This window comes from Aegilops tauschii, chromosome 2 (genome assembly GCF_002575655.3).
Source record: "Aegilops tauschii subsp. strangulata cultivar AL8/78 chromosome 2, Aet v6.0, whole genome shotgun sequence".
Lineage (NCBI taxonomy): Eukaryota > Viridiplantae > Streptophyta > Magnoliopsida > Poales > Poaceae > Aegilops > Aegilops tauschii.
In genome coordinates, this window is record NC_053036.3 from 89938531 (window position 1) to 89960098 (window position 21568).

Below are 21568 nucleotides of genomic sequence, written 5' to 3' on the forward strand. Positions count from 1 at the left end.
CCTATATACTGTTGAAAAATAAAAGTTAGAAAAGGTCTGTCGCCAAACAACCAAATTTGCATAGCATATCATTTGAGTGCATAATATCATCAGTTCAGCACACTCATTTTATGGCTTGTGGTTGATGAACTATAGAGCCCACGTACATTTAACATTGATGATCATTTAAGCTCGTGTGGATCACAACCATTGAAATGACCAATAATCAAACCCTATCTTGTCCCCTTTCCCACTGCATAGTCTCGTACCTCAGCATAACTATAGTCATTAAATTAATACCGCAAAGAATATGTCACGTGTTTATTTTTACGCCCTAGTCGATTCTCAAACCGTACATTTTGTTACAAGATTCACGCATAGAGTGTCCTCGGCCCTTTTTTTTCTCGCTCGCTTTCTCCCCCCATCCGGTACCCCTCACTCCCTCCCCCCCCCCCCCCCCCCCCCCCCCCCGCTCTAACCCTAGCGCCGCCTTTAGTGTCCTCGGCCCTTTATATGTCCCGCTCGCTTTCTGCCCCGATCCCGTACCCCCCCTCCCGCTCTAACCCTAGCGCCGCCTTTACCGGCACCGGCACTCGGGCCGCCTGTCAATGAAATAGACAACTAGAGAACTCCCCGTCGCATCCTTGCCCCCTCCGCCCGTGCTTGATCTATCGGGGCGAATCCCGACCTCGTCGGCGACTATGTGGCGATGGTGGTTAGCGATGGTCTCGACTCTGTGGAGTTGGTGGTCAGGGGTGGTCTCGGCCATGTGGCAACGGCGTCGTCTCCGTTGGCGAAACGATGAAGAGATGGGTATCGCCGATTCCTCCCTTATTTACATTCTTTTCACCAGCATAAGCGGGATTTCGTCACCATTTTTGTCCTCACTCATCACGGCCAATACGCTCTTTTCATCACGCGCGTGTCCATCGGACAATAGTTGCAGCAGATGGCCCGAAGGGATTTCTCTCCCGCTTTGTTTCTCCCGAGAAAGATCTGTTTTCCATGAAGAAAATAATTTTTTTTTGCGGGGACCATGAAGAAAATATTTGCTAATCGATGTGCCCATCTATTACTTGAGTAATTATTAATTATCTTGGCTGGATTTTCCCTGTGCATGCATCCTCGTTGTTCTTGCTCTGGTGGTTAGCGATGGTCTTGACTCTATGGAGTTGGTGGTCAGGGGTGGTCTCGGCCATGTGGCAACGGCGTCGTCTCCGTTGGCGAAACGATGAAGAGATGGGTATCGCCGATTCCTCCCTTATTTACATTCTTTTCACCAGCATAAGCGGGATTTCGTCACCATTTTTGTCCTCGCTCATCATGGCCAATACGCTCTTTTCAACATGCGCGTGTCCATCGGACAACAGTTGCAGCAGACGGCCCGAAGGGATTTCTCTCCCGCTTTCTTTCTCCGGAGAAAGATCTGTTTTCCATGAAGAAAATATTTTTTTTGCGGGGACCATGAAGAGAATATTTGCTAATCGATGTGCCCATCTATTACTTGAGTCATTATTAATTATCTTGGCTGGATTTTCCTGTGCATGCATCCTCGCTGTTCTTGCTCGCCCCCCCCCCCCCCCCCCCCCCCAATTAATCGCTGCCCCAAAATCAAACCTTTGCCAGAAAATTAACACGGAAGATTTTCTTCCAGGGAAAGAGATTTGTCTTCCAGGAAGAATACTTCGTTGATAAGCATCGACGCACATCTACTACTGGTACTTCAGTTATCATTATTAATTATCTTTGCTGGATTTTCTTGTGCATCCTAGCTGTTCTTGCTTGCCCCCAATTAATCACTGCCTCCGAACCTTTGCGAGAGAATTAATGCGGAGCCAAAGCATGGCCTGCTGTGCAGATCGCTCCCGATCTACGTCAAGCACGAGGAAATCTTTCTTCATGCGGAAAAAAGGCTAGGGCTGTAGGGGTGGGGCGCAGCCAGTCAGAGGAGTGATGAGCGAGGGAGACTTTTTTGACTATATAAGAGCGCTAGCCAATCGCCGCGGCCCCCTGCCCATCCCGCGCCCGCTGTCAAATCCTCCGCCTCGCTCCTCCCGCCCACTCCACAGCGCCGCCCGCCCGCCCGCCCTGTCCCGTCAACCAACCGCTCCGCCGTCGCATGACATCGCCGTCCAGGTAGCCGCCGCTCGTGCCGGTTTCGATCGATGGGGATGCGGGGGCGGCCCCGCCGCGGCTCGAGAGGGATAACGTCGTCGCCACCACCTGGGTTCGGCCCCGCCGCGGCCGCCGCGCGGCCGTCCTCCGCCCGTTCCGCAGGTCCGCTCGCCCCCTTCTCCTTCTCTCGCTTCCGGCCGTCGTCGGGCTCGCGTTCATTGCTCCGATCGAATCCTTTTTCTCCTTCCCGATTCATCCAACTCCAAACCCCTGTCGCGTGAACCGCCGCGCCGGCGCTAGGCACGGATTCAGTGCGCGTGACCTAATTACTGCCTTCCTTTTCTCGGTTCCTAGGATGCGCGTAAGCTCTTCTCAACATTTCCGTTTCTTTTTGCGTAATGTATGGTAGTAGTTCGTGTTTCAAAGTTGGCACCCGACCGCGATTCGATGCGTCAAAGATTCAGAGTTGCCTTCCCGTGATGCCATGATCCACCCGCTGGGGATCGATAGCTGGGGTTTTGAAAACTGAATTGTGCTGCTCTACCTACCCCTTTTACTGTTCCTCAAGTATGTACTGTAATTCCTAGGCAGGTAGTAATAACTTGTTTCTGAATAATGGTAAAATATGACTGGCCCTGACCTGCCTGGCCCTGACCTGTCTGAATAATGGTAAAATGTAATTATGTCATTATTCAGTTCATCTGGACAGAATGTTGCCTGAAATAATTATGATGAAACAATGCTTTCAGCTTCATTCTACTCACCGCTTTGATGCTTGTAGGTACCAACTCTGCTGCTCGTACCGGCATGCTGTTCAACGTAGAAATACAACCTGGCTACGCTGATCCTGAGTCTCTGCGACATGTTTGGGTACGTACTTTGTGCATTCCTTTCTCCTTTGAGATAAATATGTTCAGTTTTCGACGTGCCCTGATCCTTATGGATCCGTGCACTATTATTTATGCATAGAGATAAAACACAGTTTCATGCTAACGAAAGTGCTGGATTGGCAACCATTTAATAGAATCGATTGTTTACTCCTTGATGAATTACATATATACATTGTGATTCAACATTCTGACTGATATCCTTTTGTTATTACAGAATAGAAGTGCTTCCCCTATGAAAGGCCGGAAGAGGAAATTCGGTGTTGATGCAACCAAAGGTGAATCACCAGGTATTAATGCAAGTAACACCGGGGAGCACCTGCGTTCCTGCAGAAAAGGCAAGGGTCCAGGGAAACGTGCCAGGTTGGTAGACAAAGAAGGTGCTACTGGGTTGGGGAGAGTTCAAACACCAACCGGCTTATACGAAGATGAATGTGCTTTCTGCCAATCATTTAGAACCAGTGAGCCGGTATGTTGCATATCATTTACATACATCAAGTAAAAATTGATCTGCTGAAGTCTTCTTATTTGTACTGGCACTAAAACATGTTCACTCTTCCTATGTCAGGTGCATGGTCCGCTGGTACTGTATCACAATGGAAGGATTGTGTCCAGTGACGAGGCCGACGCTACTAACGCCATATATGTCCACTTCAAGTGCATGGTTTGGTAAGTTTCTTTATACACCATGTTTAATTCTTCATATTTAATTTATTTAGAATCATCATACACAGTGTTCATCCATCCTTTTCATTCTTTACCCATGTTCCTGAAGGGCCCCAAAAGTGAAATCCAACGACGACGGTACTTTTGAGAACGTCGAGAGTGAAATCGAGCGTGGTTCAAGATGGGATTGCAGCAGATGCAATCTCCGGGGAGCAGCACTTGGTTGTTATCGCGCGGGGTGCCCCAATACTTATCATGTCCCATGTGCATTCATGATACCAGAATGCCGCTGGGATGTTGTAAGCTTTTGAGTATACCTTGTCCTTGATCCATTTATAAACACTGATGTTCTGACATGTCTAGTTTTGATTTTGAAGGAGAATCTCCATGTTTGGTGTCCCATGCATGCACCACCTGATGAGATGAGCTCACCAACAATTGAGACTGGCATTCTTTCCCCCGACCCTCAAAAGTACGTGATCTTTCTTTCATGTAACTTGATTAATCCTTCATTTTCTAATCCAGTGTTATATTTGGTCATTTCAGCCAAAGTCCAGCTAACGAAATTTCTGCCGATTGCCAAATGGAAGATAACCAAATTAATCCATTGCTGGGCAATGAGATGAGCTCACCAATAATTGGAAGTGACATTCCTTCCACTGTCCTTCAGAAGTATGTGATTTTTCTTCAACCTTCATGTTACTTGATTAATCCTTCATTTTATAATTCACTGTTGTATGTACTCATTCCAGCAGTTGCCCAGCTAAAGAAATTTCCGTCGATTGCCAAATGGAAGATAAACAATTTAATCCACTCGTCACATCAAATTCTCCTTTGCCTGGACTAGTGCCTGGGTATGCCATCTTTCTTCACCCGCCTTGGAGAGGGTTCCGTTCGTTTGGTTAATCATTAATATTTCATTTTTTGTTGTTGATTTTTTTGTATTTTGTAGTTCCAGCCAATATTTAATTAAAGAAGGAATATCTGCCCTTCATAGAGGGGAAGATCTACAAGTAGATCAGCTGAACACCTCAAGTTCTTCCTCGCCTCAGGGGTATGCGTGGCGGAGGTTACTGATCAGATGTTCAATCATCATTCATTAATATTCTTCTATAATTTGCTCTTTATTTCATCATTGCAGCCAATGTACGGACAAAGAAGGAATTTCTACCAATTACCGAGCAGAAGACAAACTAGCAAACCAGTCTAGTACCCCTTTGGATCAGTGGGTTTTGCTCGGCATAGCTTTAAGTGCATCAGAAAAGGTAGCGTGGACTATACTAGCAAACAATACTCTCCTTTCAGAGCATTTGGATATATCTGAACAATACTAGCAAACATGTGAATGGACAAGTAATGCAGCAATCCAACTTTATGGTGAAATTTAAACTATATATAATTTGCCTGTTTTCGAATTAAGTTATGTTCCATACTAAGCTGTGATACAATTGTTTACGTTTGTCAAGCAGGATTCCTTGAAAGAATTTGCATCCTTGACCAGTTCAACCTTGGCTCAGGAATGGGACAAAACTGTGACTCATGTTATTGTGGGCAGAAACGCTGGTTCTCGATGTGGCAGATCATATGAGGTCCAGATGGCTATACTGTCTGGGAAATGGGTTGTCGCAGCCGGATGTTAGTATTAGCCCATCTTACATCTCCCGTGTTTGTACTATTGATGATAATTGTACTACTTCCGAGTTCATGTTACATTCTGCTTAATGTAACAAGCTGCTGGTCTATTTGCACTTCCATTTATCCGTGTGTCATCTAAAACTTATCCTAGCTCGGCAGAGAATATTATTATCCCTGCACTAAAGCAGTTCATGTCATATTCCTGTCTTAGGGGTTGTGGATTGCTTGGTGGAAAGGATTTCAGGTCCAAAGCCTTGCTTGGCAAAGCTGATTCCAAGCCCGGAAATTTCTTATGAGGTGAAATTCTACGATGGTGCACGCACATCAATTGATGGACCAGCGAAAGGAAGAGCTGGAGCTGCTGAAGGGGTATGTATACATGTCTAGCAATAATATATTCTCTACGAATTCTAAATAGTAAATAGAGAAAAACACATGTGATAAAAACTGATTGCAGTTTGTCTTATGCGTAAGTTCAGGGAATTGGCTTACAATTCTTTTGTGAAAAAGTTTCCTACTTCGAACAAGTTTAAAATTCTATCGAAATGTTCATACAGAGACTGTTTGATGTCAAAGGCTTAAAGTGCATCTTTAGAGAAATCTAGGTGTCGTGTGGTCAGGGTATTCCAAGTATTTTTTTACAAGTTGGGGTGCTAGACATATTTCCATATTTTTATCGCATCCACATTCAACAAAGCAATTATCTTTTGCAGCAGTAGTTTACAATTCTCTTTCGAAGTGACATTTCCCGAAATGCGGTGTTTTGGAGTGCCATACACCGTAGTGTGTTTATTTTATGATGCACTTCAATGGTCTAAAATGAGTGCATTTCAATTATTGTCTAATAAAAGCACTATTGGGAATGCCTTTCAACAGCCAAATGACGAGAAAATGATGTTTTGCAGGCACGAAAACTGCTCTCAGGACTGCATTTCTGCTTCAGCGCATACATGCACCCAGAAGACAGAGAGGACATCCAGAATCTCATAGCAGCTGGTGGAGGGCAAGTACTGGAGGGAATCAGCCCAGACGGGTTACGTGAGAATCTGAAAAGAAATCCAGCAGAGGTGTACTTCATCTACCACGGCGGCCCTCCAAGGACGCCCACTTCGGATTTCGATCTTGAGGTGCAGGAGTGCAACAAGTACGTGGGATCGGGAGCGCGGATGATCAGACACCTGCAGCTGTTCGATGCTATCCTGTGCTACGATGTACTATTCCTAAAACCGACCGGTGTCTTCACCAAGATATGCAAGTGAAGGGCGTGCTTCGGGTGGTGGCTTTTTGCTCGCGTTACGACAACTCTTTTGGTTTAGCCCCCCACACGAGGTGTGAGGGGGGCTGTTGAAAGTTGACAAATCACATACTCTACTCACCCAATAGGCTACAGGGTGATGTCGTCGTCGTCGTCGTTGTTGTTTTGGTGCCGGATTGCTTGTTTACTGGCCCCATTGGAAGTTGACAAATCACATACTCTGCTCACCCAATAGGCTATAGGGTGATGCCGTTGTTGTTGTTTTTGTGCTGGATTGCTTGTTTACTGGCCTCTTCTAGTGCTTGTGTCAGACGGTTATTCCGTGATACTGAAGGTGTCAATTTCCATGTGCTAAGACGGTTGGCACGTTGCTTTACCGGCCTCTTCTAGTACAAGGCTATGCATGTCTTTGATATGCCGAAGGACAAATTCTGTTCTCCATGTTGCCAGAGTGCCCTTTGGAAGGATAATCAATGGCCTTCCTGCCGGGTATCTGGCCAGGAAGCTTTGAACAAAGCTAATCAGCATGAAAGTCTTTCCAGAACCTGGTGCATGTGCTAGAATACAACCTCCAGGGTTGTTCTTATCTGCCAAGTTCTTGATCAAGAAATTAAAACCTTCCACTTGGTGAGGTTTCATCTGTTCTGAATGCTGAGGGTCTACTTGAAGAATTATCTCATAAAGGATTGGTAGTTGCCTCCAGATCAGTTTGCAGCTTCTGGGTTCTGGAAGGTACCTTCTGTGTGATTGGTTGCGCTGCTGCAAGGAAGAGGAAATGAGAGATGTGGCTCCACTGATAAGGAAAATAAAGGGAACTGCTCTCTTTTTTTCAAAGAAATCTACATGTTTTAGCCGCGGGGTGGGGGGGATTTAGTCTAAATTTGAACTGCATCCCAGTAAAGCCCTCTTTTAAACAGAAAAAAGGTGGAAATTCAAACAAAAATCAACTGTATCAGTCAAAAGTTAAAACACGTGTAATGAGTGTTCATATAGGAAATTTGATTCTTCTATCAATCATCGAGGACGAATAACCGATGAACTAAATTTGAACTATAACATCCAGAATCGATCATCAATGAGTTCGATTGACAAGATGCTATAATTAGTTGATGCTGAGATGCCAAATGAAGTTGTGTACTTTGAATCTTTTAGCAATTACCTCTATGGTATTCAGGAAAGTAAATTGGACCAATTTGGATCGGGAACTCCATACCTTTTTCCACTGCAATCTTGACGTGTTGCTGGACCAAACCACAAACACGGCACACAATGCCCAAATCATCTTTCATCAGGAAGTCATGATAACAATCATCCACTACTTCAGAACTATTCTTCTTCGACGAAACAGTAGTGTGATCACTTCCAATGGCCTGGTTAAATAAACTATGTTGGTCAGACTCATCAAAAAAACAAGTAGTGACCCCCACAAAAGAAAGTAATGATAGACAAGAATACAGAGGAAATGTGTGAAGGAACACAAATAAGAAAAATAGTAGTATGATGATGGTAGGGCATCAAAATATGTGTTTGAAAACATAAAAGGATTTGATGCAAATTCAGAATTGGCTGTTTCCAGAACAACCAGTAAGATTGTGCGCCGAGTAAGGGTCACATAACTGACCTCGGGCATTATGTGGAGACAACATTCACATTATTTTTATTTTGGTACACCAAGTAGAGGAAGAAACGGTGCTCGACTATAGGCATGTACTACAAATGTATGAACATGCTCGATGATTACCAGTAGTTATATCGATTATCATTTCCAGAGTTAACAGCGAAGCAGACCTCATTGTAAATGTTTATGTCATCATGTCCTTGCTTGTTCAGTTGTTGTGGCTCTGAAGTATTATGGCCATCATCGAAAGCAATTTCAACACAAAGCATTTTATCATGCTGGCATAAGTTTAGACAAATTCGATACTGTTAAGCGGTTGGCAGGGCTCAACTAAATAATGAGGCAATTGGGCATTAAAATGATTATCTATGGGTTTAATTCGTCCCTGCTTTGTAAGGAACCCAGAAGCTATTTGTTAGCCACCATGGGAATGAATGTTTCTCTTGCCCCCTCTCTTATTCAGGCAGTAAAAAATGCACCTCACTCTCGATACCCATGTTGTGCTTTCCTGGATTAACTACAAGTTGAGCTTCAGAGTTGATATTCTCATTATCCCGCATGATGCTGTCCTGGTATTGGCAAGGCTGCGCACCCAGCATGATATATTCCGCGTCCTTGAAAATATGAACATCCATGATATATTCCGCGTCCTTGAAAATATGAACATCCATGGAGGATGGAACATCCACGTCCCGGTATGTATGTTTGTCCTGTATACTCTCTGCTTAATCGCCATTACAAGTTCGATCTTTCGGAGACATAAATCCCTCGAAGTACACGGTCAAAAAAGCTATAGCTTACTTCATAAGGCTAAACAACAGCTCAAACATCGCACGCTCTGGCCATCTCACAAAACCCCGTACATACAAGTGCTAGCCACACACAATATCATCGATCAAGCGACATAGTTGGCCTTCTGTTGCTGCATCGCATCCGCGATCTTGGCCCATTTCGTGCGGGCGGTGATCACCACCAGCGTGCCGGTCTGGCAAGTCAGCCCGCAGATCAGACCCGACCATAAACCCTGTAAAGAAAGGTGCAAATGTTCAGCGCTCCAGCTCATTATGTTTCGGAATGGAGTTCGAGCTGCTTGCTATCCCACATTGCACAATGGCAAGAGCGGGAGCTCTCAGTTAATTACTACCTTGGTGTAGAAGTTGAGCTTGAAGGCAAAGAGGATGGCCAACGGCAAGCCGATGAAGTAGAACGCCACAAGGTTCGTTATCGCCGCCAGGTGCTGCCATCCGCAGCCCCTCGCCACCCCTGTCGTCACACACCAATTCATTCGTCAATTTGCCAAATTGTGTAGCGCCAACAGTGGCATTCCAATCCATGAATTCGTATCCATGCCATGAAATTATCTGTTCAGTGCAGGTAAGTGATTCTTGAAGATTGGTTTAGGTAGCCAGCCGATGGATCATTCTCACCTGACAGTATGCCCTGCGCAGAGTCAAGCACGATCGAGACCATCATGAGCGGGGTGATGGCCGCGAATTCTGCCGCAATCACCTCGCTCCCGCTGAAGAGCCTCGCCCAAAGGCCGTGGCCGAAGCCCAGCAGCAGGACGAAGGAGAAAGCGAGGAACACCGACAGCTTCAGCGTCACCGCGACCGCATTCTTCGCCGTGTCCACGTTCCCTGCTCCGATCTCATTCGACACCCGGGTGCTGCAAAAGGCGCAAACGATGAAAGATAAGAAAGAACAGGCCGTGCTTACGGCAACAAAAAAAGAACTTGAGAATTGAGATCGTACGTACCTTACAGCTGCACTGAGTCCGTAGGTGATCATGTAGGCGATCGCCTCCGTGCTCGAGCTGCATTTAGAAGTCCATTCGTTCACCAATCAATCATGGGTCATGGCCTACGGATAACATGATGGGACAATGCTTCTGAAGCCCCATCGGACAGTACTGAAGAATGAACGTACCACATGGCGATCAGTGACGTGCTCACTGTGGAATTCGGTAGCAAGCCCGCAATAAGAACCAGAAGCTCAAACGCCCAGTACTCCAAGCTGCACGCCCTCAACAAACTCAAAATCAATAATGGGAAATGACAATAGTATTGTGTATATAATTATATATAATATGTACCGACCAAACCATGACGGCGGAGGGCACGGCGAGCTTGATCGTGGGCAGTACGTAGTTGAACGCGTCGGCGGAGAAGCCCTTCCACGTCTCGCTAAACTTCTTGGACCACATCACGTACCCAAGCAGCATCAAGCAGGAGAACCAGAAGGTGGTGGAGATGGCAGCAGACGCGCCGGCGAGGCCAAAGCCGAGCACGTTCACCAGCAGGTGGTTCAGCGGGACGTGGAGCGCGAACGGCACCACAGAGCAGACGACGAGCGGCACGACGACGGACTGCGTCTGCAGGTACCGCAGGAGGCACTGCAGGAAGGAGAAGGCGAACAGGCCGGGGATCTGGTACCGAATGAACACCGCGGCGGCGCGGGACACCTCGGGCTCCTGACGCAGGCACAGAAGCAGCGGCTCCGTGAACAACCACATGACGGCGATGACCACGGACACCACCGCCGACATGATGAGCGACGACTGCAGGTACAGCCCTAGCATGCGGTATAGTTGGGCGCCGTAGGCCTGCCCGCATAGCGTCTCCAGGGCGCCGCTCATACCGGTCTGAAATGTTCATCATTTTTTGCATGTGAGTTACTTTGAGCTGGATTTTAGGAGTTAGGATGGAATGCGACAATGTTCATCTGTAGAACAAGTTATGGACTTATTGGGACCGTCTATTCGTTAAGACGCCTGAATTTTTTCTAATGCAAGTCATCTTCTTTCATTGTGTTGTACTCTAGTTTTTTTTTCTCTATTTACATATGTGCTCTAGTTTTTTCATCGCGGTGTCCCGGTTTTCACCTCGGAGCTTTTGAAATCGGCTGGCCGAAATGTACTTCCAGCCTTCAGTTTCGGGCAGCTTACTCCATCTCAAAATTTTGGCAGAAGAACTACCAAGGCGACTAATCGAACGAGAGATGTATCATCGATCACACAGCGTCTGAAGGGGTGCAATTAATTAATAATACGCGATCTAATCGAACTTCGACAATCAAGATTAACCCAACGACGAAGAGTGTGTGTGGTGTAGCAAATTATCAAAAGAAAAAAAGAGTGTGTGGTAGCAAATTATCAGAAGAAAAAAGAGTGTGTGGTAGCAGGCAGAGCAGGGTACGTACGACGAAGGCGTAGCCGGTGACGGTGGCCCAGGAGTTGCCGAGCGTGGCGCCGGCGAGGCGGACGTTGCCGAGGTGGCCGGAGAACATCACGGACACCAGCGGGATGCCGTAGTAGGACATGTTGGTCAGGACCATCGGCGCCGCGAACCGCAGCTGGGCCCATGCCTCCTCCGTGTCGATCAAGCGGCGTAACGTAACCACGACGGCGAGCGGGGCCTCGCCTCGCCGCCCTTGCCGTCGGCGGGCTCGCACGCACCGGGCGGCGGGGCCGAAGACATGTCGGCCCGCCGCACGAGAGGGGAGAAGAGCTCGGCTAGTTTCGTGGTGTGGGGCGCCGATGGCGATGTGGACTGGAGATTAGCGGGTAGCAGCGGGTAGCAGGCTAGCAGCGGCCAGCGGGTGAGCGGGCCGGTACCAGCGGATGGCGAGATAGCAGATAGCGATCCAAATTGAAAAGTGCTTTCCAAAAATTGCGCATCTCCATTTTCTGTTGTTTTTGGTAAGTCATGATTTGCTGCCATGATAACTATAGAAACTGATGATTCCCATAATAAATACGTTAAAAACTCTATTTTCGTTTTTTAAGTCGTGATTGCTTCCAACAAACAAATACAGAAAATAAATTCTTCCTAGCAACACAGACCCTCAAACCGCCCGCATACGTCTGGATCCGCGGTCCGAACCGTGGAAGCCATTCAAAGTAGTCTTGTATCGGTTCGCTCGGCGGTGTGGGCGCGCTCTCCCCGCAAAGCGGAGACAAAGTGGGGGTGGGTTGTGGGGGTCCGGATAACAATTGGACTCCGACACCTCAGGCCCACTAAATCCGCCCTTTCCGTCCAATTTTCTCTCACTCTGCCACTTCTCCCCCTTACTTTGCATCTGCATCCTCCACCTCCGCCGCCACTGTACCTCTTCGGCCGCCACACAAGCATTGATGGACATTCGCAACCAGCACCGACGCGCCCGCTCGCCTTTTACGACGACGCTACCCCCCTTGAAGCCGTTTGTACCCAGGTACACTCCGCCACCATGTCAACGACCTCCATGGCGGCCACCACGGCCGGCAGGTGTTCGATCAAATGTCATTGAGCTTATTTTCGAACGCCATGTTGATTTAAGGATGGCGGGATACTCGATCATGGAGGATGAGTTGTTGTGTGATGCGTTGATGGCCGTATCCGTGGATTTCATAGGCAGGAGCAGAGGAAGGACCTTATGGCAGCAAGTGCATGAATCGTTTCATGCACGAAAATACATTGCGCCCCGTGACATGCATATCATCCATGTTCGCATTGTGAGGTTGTTATCGTATCGATGGTATGATATCCAGACCATTGTCACCAAATTTTTTCATGTAGTTGCTCGACTGGAGGCAAGGTAGTCATTGCACTCGGCAGAAGAGGAGATTGTGAGTTTTGCTTCTTCTTCTTCCTCAACTTGTTGGTTGAATCATTCATTCACTTAATGTTGCTCTACACATTGTCAATGGCGGAGATAAGGGGGTTGGCAGCAGCCATGGCTCCCCCCAAGATCCTATACTTGTGTGTGTGTGTATGTGTGTGTGTGTGTGTGTATATATATATATATATATATATATATATATGCTTGTTTTAGGCTTGTAACCCCTCAGATTTAAGGGGGAAAACATGTATTGATGCGATTTGGCCCCTGTTATGAAATACGTAACTCATTTGGTCCCCCTCGTCTTTGATTCCCGGCTCCGCCGCAACACATTGTATAGCCCGTGCGCGCTGCCATGATGTACCACATGAATGAGGGACGACCATTTACGTACACACAATATTGGATGAAGCTGAAGAGGCAGTATATGTGGGATCATGATCCGCTGAAAAACTTGTTGGAGATTGAATTTAAGACATGGTTGTACTAGACTTATTTGCATGCTATGTATGGATGATTTTTGTTATTTTCTTTTCGAACTTTGATGAATAGCCGGTTTGCATGAATTTCGTCCGGTAAGTCAAAACCTGACTTGAAATGTATGTAGACAATGTTGGATGGCCGGCTCCGGCCACTAGTGCAAAACCGGGCTTTAGCGCCGGTTCGTAAGGGCCTTTAGTGCCGGTTCCACAACCGGCACTAAAGAGTGGGGACTAAAGGTCCCCCCCCCCTTTAGTACCGGTTCATCACGAACCGCGCGCTAAAGTGCCACCACGTGGCACGAGCCAGGCCCGGGTGCGTGCAGGACATTAGTACCGGTTGGTAACACCAACCGGTACTAAATGTTTGGGGGTGTTTTGGTATTATTTTTTATTTTTCCTTTAATTTTGTGTTTTCAATTTAATTTAGTGATTATTTTAGTTGTTAAATTATTAGGTGAAAGTATCGCAGATTAGTTTCGACTGGATGCATGTGGATCCTAGCTAAGTGATCAAGTATATGTCTTATCCATATTATACTTGATCACCTATAATTAAGTGATCAAGTATAATATGGATATGGCATATACTTGATCACATAGTTAGGATCCATCCAGCTGAAACTAATCTGCGGTTTCTTTTATAAATGATATAATAACTCATCATCATCATCATATTAATATAAAAACTCTTGCATCATATCACCAACAACAGTAAATTAGCTAGCTAAAAATCATCATAGTCATCATTACCACTGTTTAATCATCATAGTCATTACCGCTATCTATTCAGCACCAACACTAGCTTAAAGAAAAAACATTCACTTGTACCAGAAGCAAAGATATCATCGAGTTCAACATGGTCATCATATTATAAGCGTTTATAACACCACAAAAGCAAATCACCCTTTAAGATTAAGTTCAGGATGAAGAACACGGACATGAGAGGACAAAAGTACTAAGAGCATGAAGTAGCTAAATCACTCCTGCTGCTCTCTCTCAGGTAAAATAGCATAGAACATGTATAGCTCTCCTGATTCATCATACTGGAGCATGCAGATGAACCTGTCTCCTAATCGTGGGTTGCGCTTCTCATTGCTGCCCCCTAGTACTTCTCTGCTGGGATCGTTAACAATTTTGCTCCAATCTTTCACTATTAAGCATTCATCGCTTTTAGAAATCCTGAATGCACTCATGTGCAATGTAGGATATCTTGGCCGTAAGCTAACCATTGACATGTGACCTTTAGTCTCGATCCACTGAGGCACAACTGTCATCGGGAGTCCCTGTTGAAGAACATCGTATAGTAATTAATATACTTAGCAATGAAAGTTTAGCAAAAAAATAATGTATGCAAAAGATGCACTGAGGACAAATAGTAAAAATCTTACCATCTTTTGTAAATAGATGTGACCGTAGTTCAATACGATCACTATTGGTCGCACGTTTTGAGTACTAACATTTCTAAGTGCAGGAAGAAAATTTGTCTTAACAGTATGAAGATCCTCAAGCCATGAAACATAATGACTTATCTTCTCGCAGTTTAGTTCAGCTCCGGGACAGTAGTAGGTCCTGTCTACCAAGCGCCGGACATGTTTGCTTGAATGGAAATAAGCTGTCAATAGAAATTAGTTGTCAACTATTTTTGAATAAACAATATCAAAGACATAAATATGGTTGAGAAACTCACATAATGGTAGAACTGGAGGCGTCTGCACATCGACCCAGATGTCTGTATTACCTTCAATATCATCTTCCGGACGAATATCAAAGGTGATAACCATGTCAGGCTCAAATGCATAAGCCTTGCATAGTGCTTGCCAAGTTTTGCATTCAAAATAGGTGTACGTGTCTGCATTGTATAATTTGACGTTGAAAGTATAACCATGCTCGGTCTTCAGGTAAACTCTTTTTACCTTCATAGTTTCCATAGCACTGAAACCTATCTTATCCAAGACAAAAAAATTTGCATGGCAGGGGATGCGCTAATAGAATAGTGAAAATTTAAAATTATAAGTTGAAGCAAATGAAGCATATATAAGTCATGCTTAATTACGAAAAAAGACTTGTCGTTGTGACTTACTGTATCCACTTCGAAGGTCTCATCCAGCTTGATGCTGAAGCGCCTATCATCAACAAGGAAATTTCTGTCGCACAGGTCGCGCTGGTCTTCACAGTATTCGCACTTAATGAAATCTTTTTCGTCGTCAGACGACATTTCCTATGTTCATATAGGTGAAACATTAAACACTTACTAGTTCTATTAATTCAACTAATTCAACTACTTCTATTAGTTCAACTAGTTCTATTAATTCAACTAATTCAACTAAGCATTTAATAAAAATAAACTTGTTCTATCAATTTTCTTACTAAAATAAAGTAGCTAGTTCTATATAGTAATATTTTAATTAGATCATCAAATCTCATATATCTAAATTTTCTTACTAAAAATAAACTAGTTCTATTAATTCAACTAATTCAACTAAGAATTTACTAAAAATAAACTAGTTCTATTAATTTTCTTACTAAAATATATAAAGTAGCTATATATAGTAATATTTTAATTAGATCATCAAATCTCATATACCTAAATTTTCTTACTAAAAATAAACTAGTTCTACTAATTCAACTAGTTCAACTAAGCATTTACTAAAAATAAACTAGTTATATTAATTCAACTAGTTCAAATAATCTCATATACCTAAATTTTCTTACTAAAAATAAACTTGTTCTATTAATTTTCATACTAAAAATAAAATAGTTATATTAATTCAACTAGTTCAAATCTCATATATATACCTAATTAATATCTAGCTAATTCATCTAAAATTGACATTAATATTTAACATCTTTTCCATATAATTCATCTAACATTAACATTCTAACATTCTTATCTACGTAATTTATCTAACATTAATCTAAACAACAGAAAACAGAAAATAAGTAAAAACATTATGTGTGTGTGTGTGTGTAAGAGCGGGGGGGGGGGGGGGGGGAGGGGGCGGCGGCGCGAGACGGCGATGCGACGGGGACGGCGCGACGACGAGCGGCGGGCCGGGGGCGATGGCGCGATCGAGACGACGACGTAGTACGGGGCGGCGGCGACGGGCGGCGGGGGCGACGGCGATGACGGTGACGACGGGCGGCGGGGGGCGGGGGCGACGGCGGTGACGGCGACGACGAGCGGCGGGGGCGACGGTGCGCGGCAGGGGCGGCGAGGGCGGCGCGCGATGGGCGACGGCGCGGCAGCGACGGCGATGTCGCGCGAAGTAGTTGGAGAAGAAGTGGTCGATGAAACTGAATTTTTTGTAAGTGCCATATATATATGATGGGCCTTTAGTACCGGTTGGAGCCACCAACCGGTACTAAAGGCCAATTTTCGCCAGGCCAAGGTGCGGGAAACTGCCCCTTTAGTACTGGTTCGTGACTCCAACCGGTACTAAAGGCCCACGCATTAGTACCGGTTGGAGCAACCAACCGGTACTAATGGTTGTGCGCTGCCACCGGCGGTGCACAATGTTTAGTCCCACCTCGCCGAGCGAAGGGCAGCCGCACTGGTTTATAAACCCAGCCGCGGCTGCTCCTTCGAACTTCTCTATGTAGCAGGCATCTGGGCCTAATTTCGGCGCGCTGCCCTGTGAGCCTGCTGGCCCTTCTGGGCCTGTATTTACAAACCCTAGGTCTGGCAGGCCCACTGGGCAGCGCCCCAACAAATTTTTATATAATTTTCTTCTATTTATTTCTGAGTAGTTTTTTTGCTGTATTTAGTTTCTTTGTGAATATAAAAAAAATTATATAGTTTTTTTTCTTTTCTGCATTATTTATTTTTTGCTATTTATTTATATAGTTTTTATATAGTTCCAACATTTTCAGAGTTCATTTTGTAGTGATTTTTAATTTCACCGTCATTTAGCTCTCTAAATAAATCGATAAATGACTGAAAAACAACAAATGATGTCAGAACGTGTTGGAAATTGATGGCGTCGCTTTAAATGATGCATACTGAACGCAAAAATAGGCTAGAGTTCAAATAAGTTTAAAAAACATTGAAGTGCCCGTGTAACAGATAAGTTCTCGTCCGAAACCCTGAAACTCCGAAAGAGATTGTCCGGTTTGTACACGAGGTGCGTCCAGTTTTTGCCGTGACCCTCTCTACTCTTTTGCACATGCTATGCGGGTGAAATGATGGTACCATGCCAAGTTCCAACATTTTCAGAGTTCATTTTGTAGTGATTTTCAATTTCACCGTCATTTAGCTCTCTAAACAAATCGGTAAATGACTGAAAAACAGTAAATGATGTCAGAACATGTTGGAAATTAGTGACGTCGCTTTGAATGATGCATACTGAACGCAAAAATAGGCTGGAGTTCAAATAAGTTTAAAAAAATTGATTATCATAAAAAAATACATTGATTATCAATGTTTTTTGTGTACAATCTGAATTGTCAATATGAGTCCTCAACGGTTTAAAAACCGGTGAAGACTCATATTGCGACCACAAATTCTACACATAGAGTTCAATGAAGACCAAGTGCTTGTGATAGTTTGAGAAGTAACATATTTAAGATGGTAAAAATCTTGCTAGGGGAGCGAGGTGGGACTAAAAACAGCCTGCCACAACCTCTTTACTACCGGTTCGTGCCACGAACCGGTACTAAAGGTGCTCGCCGGATCCCATTCTCTTTAGTACCGGTTCGTGGCATGAACCGGTACTAAAGATTCGCCCCGAACCGGTACTAAAGATCTCCTCCCGCCTAGCCGTTTGAACCGGCACTAATGGACACATTAGTGCCGGCTCAAATGCAAACCGGCACTAATGTGTCTCACATTTGACCTTTTTCTACTAGTGGGCATTCATGTGCGTGGACTAATCCGTGGAAGGATACATTGAAGATGCCCTTACGTAGCAAAACATTTGACCATCATTATTCAAGTTTGCATCCAATGCAACTAATTCGTGCTTCCACTTTTCCATCCAATGCAACTAATTCGTTATTCCACCTTGTTAGTAATATTGTGTATCAGCTAGCTTCCTTGACAACAAATTAATTTATACTTTTCTTTATTGGAGAATTTGCTTCTGTGGTGAATGAAACTTATTTGAAATTTATGTCCTATGTGACGTGATATTCTGTTTCACAAGCATCTCCATCTTGCTTTTCTTAGAACATGCTTCCATCAAAAAGGAAATTATTCCTCATATTTGGTGTACACAACATTCTACAGTGTCCTTAGGGCATCTCCAACACGGACTGTCAAACCACCGGCACCCGTTCGGATCATGCGGTCCGGACATATTTTGTCATCCAACATGCTCATGTATCAGCCCGCTCGGCGCTCCGAGCGTACTTTTTTCGCAAATTGGGGGGTGGGGGGGAGGGGGTTGCGGGAGTCCCGACCGCCGCCACGTAGGACTCCAACACCCTCGGCCTCACTCAAACCCTCTCTCCCAGTTCCATTCTCTTCCACTTCGTCCCTACTCCCCCTTGTGTTGCATCCACACCCTTCTCCTCCGATGTCGCTGTTGTACCTCTCCGGTTGCCGCCCGGACATTGTCGGACATCCTCAACTCCCGCCGTCCACCCAGGATTCGTCCGCAGCCAGGTACCCTTTGCCCCCCTGTCGACGATGTCCATGACGGACACCACGCCTGGCAGGTGTTTGGTAAAATATCATTGAGCTTATTTTAGAAATTCATGTCGTTTTTAGAGTAAGAAGGATGTCAGGGTACTCGGCGAAGGAGGATGAGTTGTTGTGTGATGCCTGGTTGGTTGTATCTGTGGACTTCATAGGGAGGAGCAAAAGGGGGTCTTTTTGGCAACAGGTGCATGATTCGTTTCATGCGCGAAAGCACATTGTGCCCTATGACATGCACGCCATCCTCTAGGAACGTAGTGTCAAGTCCTTAGCATATGGATGGTACATCATCCAGAGCTCCGTCATGAAGTATTGTGGCGCGGTTGGTTGCATGGAGGCAATGCGGCCATTGCGCGCATCAACCATGGAGATCGTAAGTTTGCTTCTTCTTATTCTATATGTTGATTGATTCTTTCACTCATTGTTGCTCTACACATTGCGTAACGTACACGCGTTGTCGTGATGTACTACAAGTCAGAGGACAGACCATTCAAGCACATGTATTATTGGATGAAACTCAAGGGGCAGTATGTGTGGGACAACATGTGTCGGTACTTGGGACTCGGGCTAGTATTCTTGAATTTGATCTATTCATGAAAAACTTGTTGAACATAAGATTAATCTCATTGAATTTAACTATTGTTGTAATAGACATATTTGCATGCTACGGATGATTTGGCTATTTTCTATCTGAATTTTGATGAATTCCGTTATGATTGATAAAAAATCATCCGGTTAACTGAAATCCAGTCCAAAAACAATTCATTAATGGTGAAAGCGCCCAACAATTAGAAGGACAAAATGGTCAAAATGTAGGTTCAATACGTGTCGGATGCAGTGCCTCTATATGCGGATAATGTTGGATGGTCGGCTTCCGCATCCGTGTGATTCTCCCTATCCACTAACGAACAGAGTGTTCGGTTCAGGGGTGAGCGTTGTAGATGCCCTTCTGCTTGCTAATATGAAATCGATGGAAGCCCGCCAGTAAATATGGTGCCGTAAGGTCAACACGCCATCTAGCACGAGCGTTGATAATTTCTGACCTGGCCACTCGCATCAAGCTTGCAATGTGTGTCGGCTTAACCAGCACACATATGTCACCTCAAGTCCACGCACGCTCTCCACTCTCTCCCCGAACGGGCGAGTGAGAGATGTAACGATCACGCAAAATCTGAAGAGGTGCAACTAATACGCGATCTAATCGAGGTTCGACAAATCATGAGAGTGTGGTAGCAGGCAGAGTACGTACGACGAAGGCGTAACCGGTGACGGTGGCCCAGGAGTTGCCGAGCGCGGCGCCGGCGAGGTGGACGTCGCCGAGGTGGCCGGAGAACATCACGGACACCAGCGGGATGCCGTAGTAGGACATGTTGGTCAGGACCATCGGCACCGCGAACCGCAGCTGCGCCCATGCCTCCTCCGTGTCGATCAAGCGGCGTAGCCACGCCGGCGAGCAGGGCTTCGCCTCGCCGTCGGCAGGCTCGCAGGCACCGAGCAGCGGAGCTGAAGCCGAGGACATGTCGGCCCGCCGCACGAGATGGGAGAAGAGCTCGGTTAATTTTGTGGTGTCTGGTGCCGATGGCGATCGACGAGATATAGCGATGTGGACTGCGGGACTGGAGATTAGCAGATAGTAGCGGGTGAGCCGCCTTGACCCCTTTTTTGTGCGGTGCTTGTGGGCTGCGGCATGTGGAACGCGGGAAAATATTTAGTGCACTCAGTTATCTTGTGCTACCTGTGCACCAAGTTAATAAAATCCAATTTATGAATGTCAAAAAGATCTGAACAAAAGATATGTTGTACAAGCAACAAGAATCTGTAGTACTATAAAATTTGAGATCCAAATTGAAAACACAGCATTAGACACAAAAAAGACAAATTCATCGATGATATAGAAAATGGGCTGAATTCAAGGCCCAGGTTGCATTAGGTACTATTCACAGCATGATTTGTCTTTTTTGTTTCTAACAATGTACGTTAAATTTGAATCCAATTTTTTTACTATGGTAGATACGTGTCATACTTACCACCTCATAAAATTTCATATTTTTTCAATGTTTATAAAGTGAGATATGGAGATCGGTGCACCGGTAGCACCAAATTCACCGTTGCACCAAATACGTTCCCTGTGGAACGCATGGTGGTGGAGAAAAGAAGATAGGGCGTCGTACACATTTATATTAAATTTTCCAACGAGTGGTGAACATTTAATGCTCCAGTGTTTAGGACAATGCGAAATTGTAGTACAAATCCGAACTTATTCGTGGCGTGCGAAATAGTAGTACGTCATACTCCCTCCATCCATATATATAGGGCCTAATGTGTTTTCGAGGTTGCCTTTGACTATTGATAATAAGATTAATAGTATATGAGTTGTATAATATGAAAATTATATCATTAAAATCTCGTTTCACGTAGGAATTTAACTGTGTACTTTGTGTAATTTGTATGTCATATATTATTGCTCTAACATGTGGTCAATGTTTGTCTCAAAAAATGCATTAGACCCTGTATAGATGAATAGAGAGAGTATCAAACATTTGGTGGTAAAAGTGTAGAGTTGCGTTAGGGCATCTCCAGCGCCGGCTCATCAAATTGGATACGTAAAATTCATGAGCACACCCGAAATTGTCCATAAAAAAGGATAGAGGGCAGCCACATAACTCGACGCACTAAATCTACATTATAAATGGATATT

At 45.1% G+C, this 21568-nt stretch overlaps 3 protein-coding genes across 7 annotated transcripts; 1 reads left to right on the forward strand and 2 right to left on the reverse strand.

Annotated features, from left to right (window-relative positions):
* The first annotated feature begins 518 nt into the window (after positions 1 to 518).
* LOC109748902 (BRCA1-associated RING domain protein 1) lies at positions 519 to 6913 on the forward strand. Of its 4 annotated transcripts, none has more exons than XM_040401711.3 (14): positions 519 to 792; positions 1130 to 1222; positions 2876 to 2964; positions 3199 to 3450; positions 3550 to 3650; positions 3757 to 3946; positions 4025 to 4119; positions 4194 to 4319; positions 4400 to 4501; positions 4600 to 4701; positions 4789 to 4912; positions 5117 to 5282; positions 5494 to 5651; positions 6188 to 6913. In XM_040401711.3, the coding sequence occupies exons 1-14, from the start codon at positions 681 to 683 to the stop codon at positions 6539 to 6541; spliced, it is 2064 nt and encodes a 687-aa protein (XP_040257645.2). In that variant the 5' UTR covers positions 519 to 680; the 3' UTR covers positions 6542 to 6913. The 4 variants fall into 4 exon arrangements, with proteins under 4 accessions (XP_040257645.2, XP_045088582.1, XP_073364151.1 ...); XM_045232647.2 differs by having other exon boundaries at positions 520 to 792; positions 4403 to 4501; XM_073508050.1 differs by lacking the exon at positions 519 to 792 and having other exon boundaries at positions 961 to 1222.
* A 1857-nt stretch (positions 6914 to 8770) lies between these two features.
* On the reverse strand, positions 8771 to 11811 carry LOC109748892 (protein DETOXIFICATION 19-like). 2 transcript variants are annotated; one of them, XM_073508052.1, is made up of 7 exons: positions 11354 to 11811; positions 10252 to 10796; positions 10082 to 10168; positions 9912 to 9968; positions 9583 to 9821; positions 9300 to 9418; positions 8771 to 9179 (listed from the first exon to the last, which is right to left on the reverse strand). In XM_073508052.1, the coding sequence occupies exons 1-7, from the start codon at positions 11486 to 11488 to the stop codon at positions 9051 to 9053; spliced, it is 1311 nt and encodes a 436-aa protein (XP_073364153.1). In that variant the 5' UTR covers positions 11489 to 11811; the 3' UTR covers positions 8771 to 9050. The 2 variants fall into 2 exon arrangements, with proteins under 2 accessions (XP_073364153.1, XP_073364152.1); XM_073508051.1 differs by having other exon boundaries at positions 9583 to 9968; positions 11354 to 11779.
* Positions 11812 to 14060: 2249 nt separating this feature from the next.
* LOC109748885 (uncharacterized) lies at positions 14061 to 20464 on the reverse strand. Its single transcript, XM_045232648.2, has 4 exons — positions 20120 to 20464; positions 14923 to 15453; positions 14624 to 14847; positions 14061 to 14518 (listed from the first exon to the last, which is right to left on the reverse strand). Exons 2-4 carry the CDS (start codon positions 15161 to 15163, stop codon positions 14213 to 14215), a joined length of 771 nt encoding a protein of 256 aa, XP_045088583.2. The 5' UTR covers positions 15164 to 15453; positions 20120 to 20464; the 3' UTR covers positions 14061 to 14212.
* Positions 20465 to 21568: the final 1104 nt, after the last annotated feature.

What these genes read in the sequence shown, in the direction of transcription:
- LOC109748902 (XM_040401711.3), top strand. Translation starts at nt 681, where the DNA reads ATGTGGCGATGGTGGTTAGCGATGGTCTCGACTCTGTGGAGTTGGTGG. An exon ending in AGTTCTTCCTCGCCTCAGGG is followed by an intron (nt 4,702 to 4,788) that starts GTATGCGTGGCG and finishes TCATCATTGCAG; the next exon opens with CCAATGTACGGACAAAGAAG. An exon ending in CTTTAAGTGCATCAGAAAAG is followed by an intron (nt 4,913 to 5,116) that starts GTAGCGTGGACT and finishes TTTGTCAAGCAG; the next exon opens with GATTCCTTGAAAGAATTTGC.
- LOC109748892 (XM_073508051.1), bottom strand. Translation starts at nt 11,488, where the DNA reads ATGGTCCTGACCAACATGTCCTACTACGGCATCCCGCTGGTGTCCGTG. An exon ending in TCACCGGCTACGCCTTCGTC is followed by an intron (nt 10,797 to 11,353) that starts GTACGTACCCTG and finishes TGAACATTTCAG; the next exon opens with ACCGGTATGAGCGGCGCCCT. An exon ending in AGCTCAACTTCTACACCAAG is followed by an intron (nt 9,180 to 9,299) that starts GTAGTAATTAAC and finishes CTTTCTTTACAG; the next exon opens with GGTTTATGGTCGGGTCTGAT.
- LOC109748885 (XM_045232648.2), bottom strand. Translation starts at nt 15,163, where the DNA reads ATGGAAACTATGAAGGTAAAAAGAGTTTACCTGAAGACCGAGCATGGT. An exon ending in GCCTCCAGTTCTACCATTAT is followed by an intron (nt 14,848 to 14,922) that starts GTGAGTTTCTCA and finishes TTCTATTGACAG; the next exon opens with CTTATTTCCATTCAAGCAAA. An exon ending in ACATCTATTTACAAAAGATG is followed by an intron (nt 14,519 to 14,623) that starts GTAAGATTTTTA and finishes GTTCTTCAACAG; the next exon opens with GGACTCCCGATGACAGTTGT.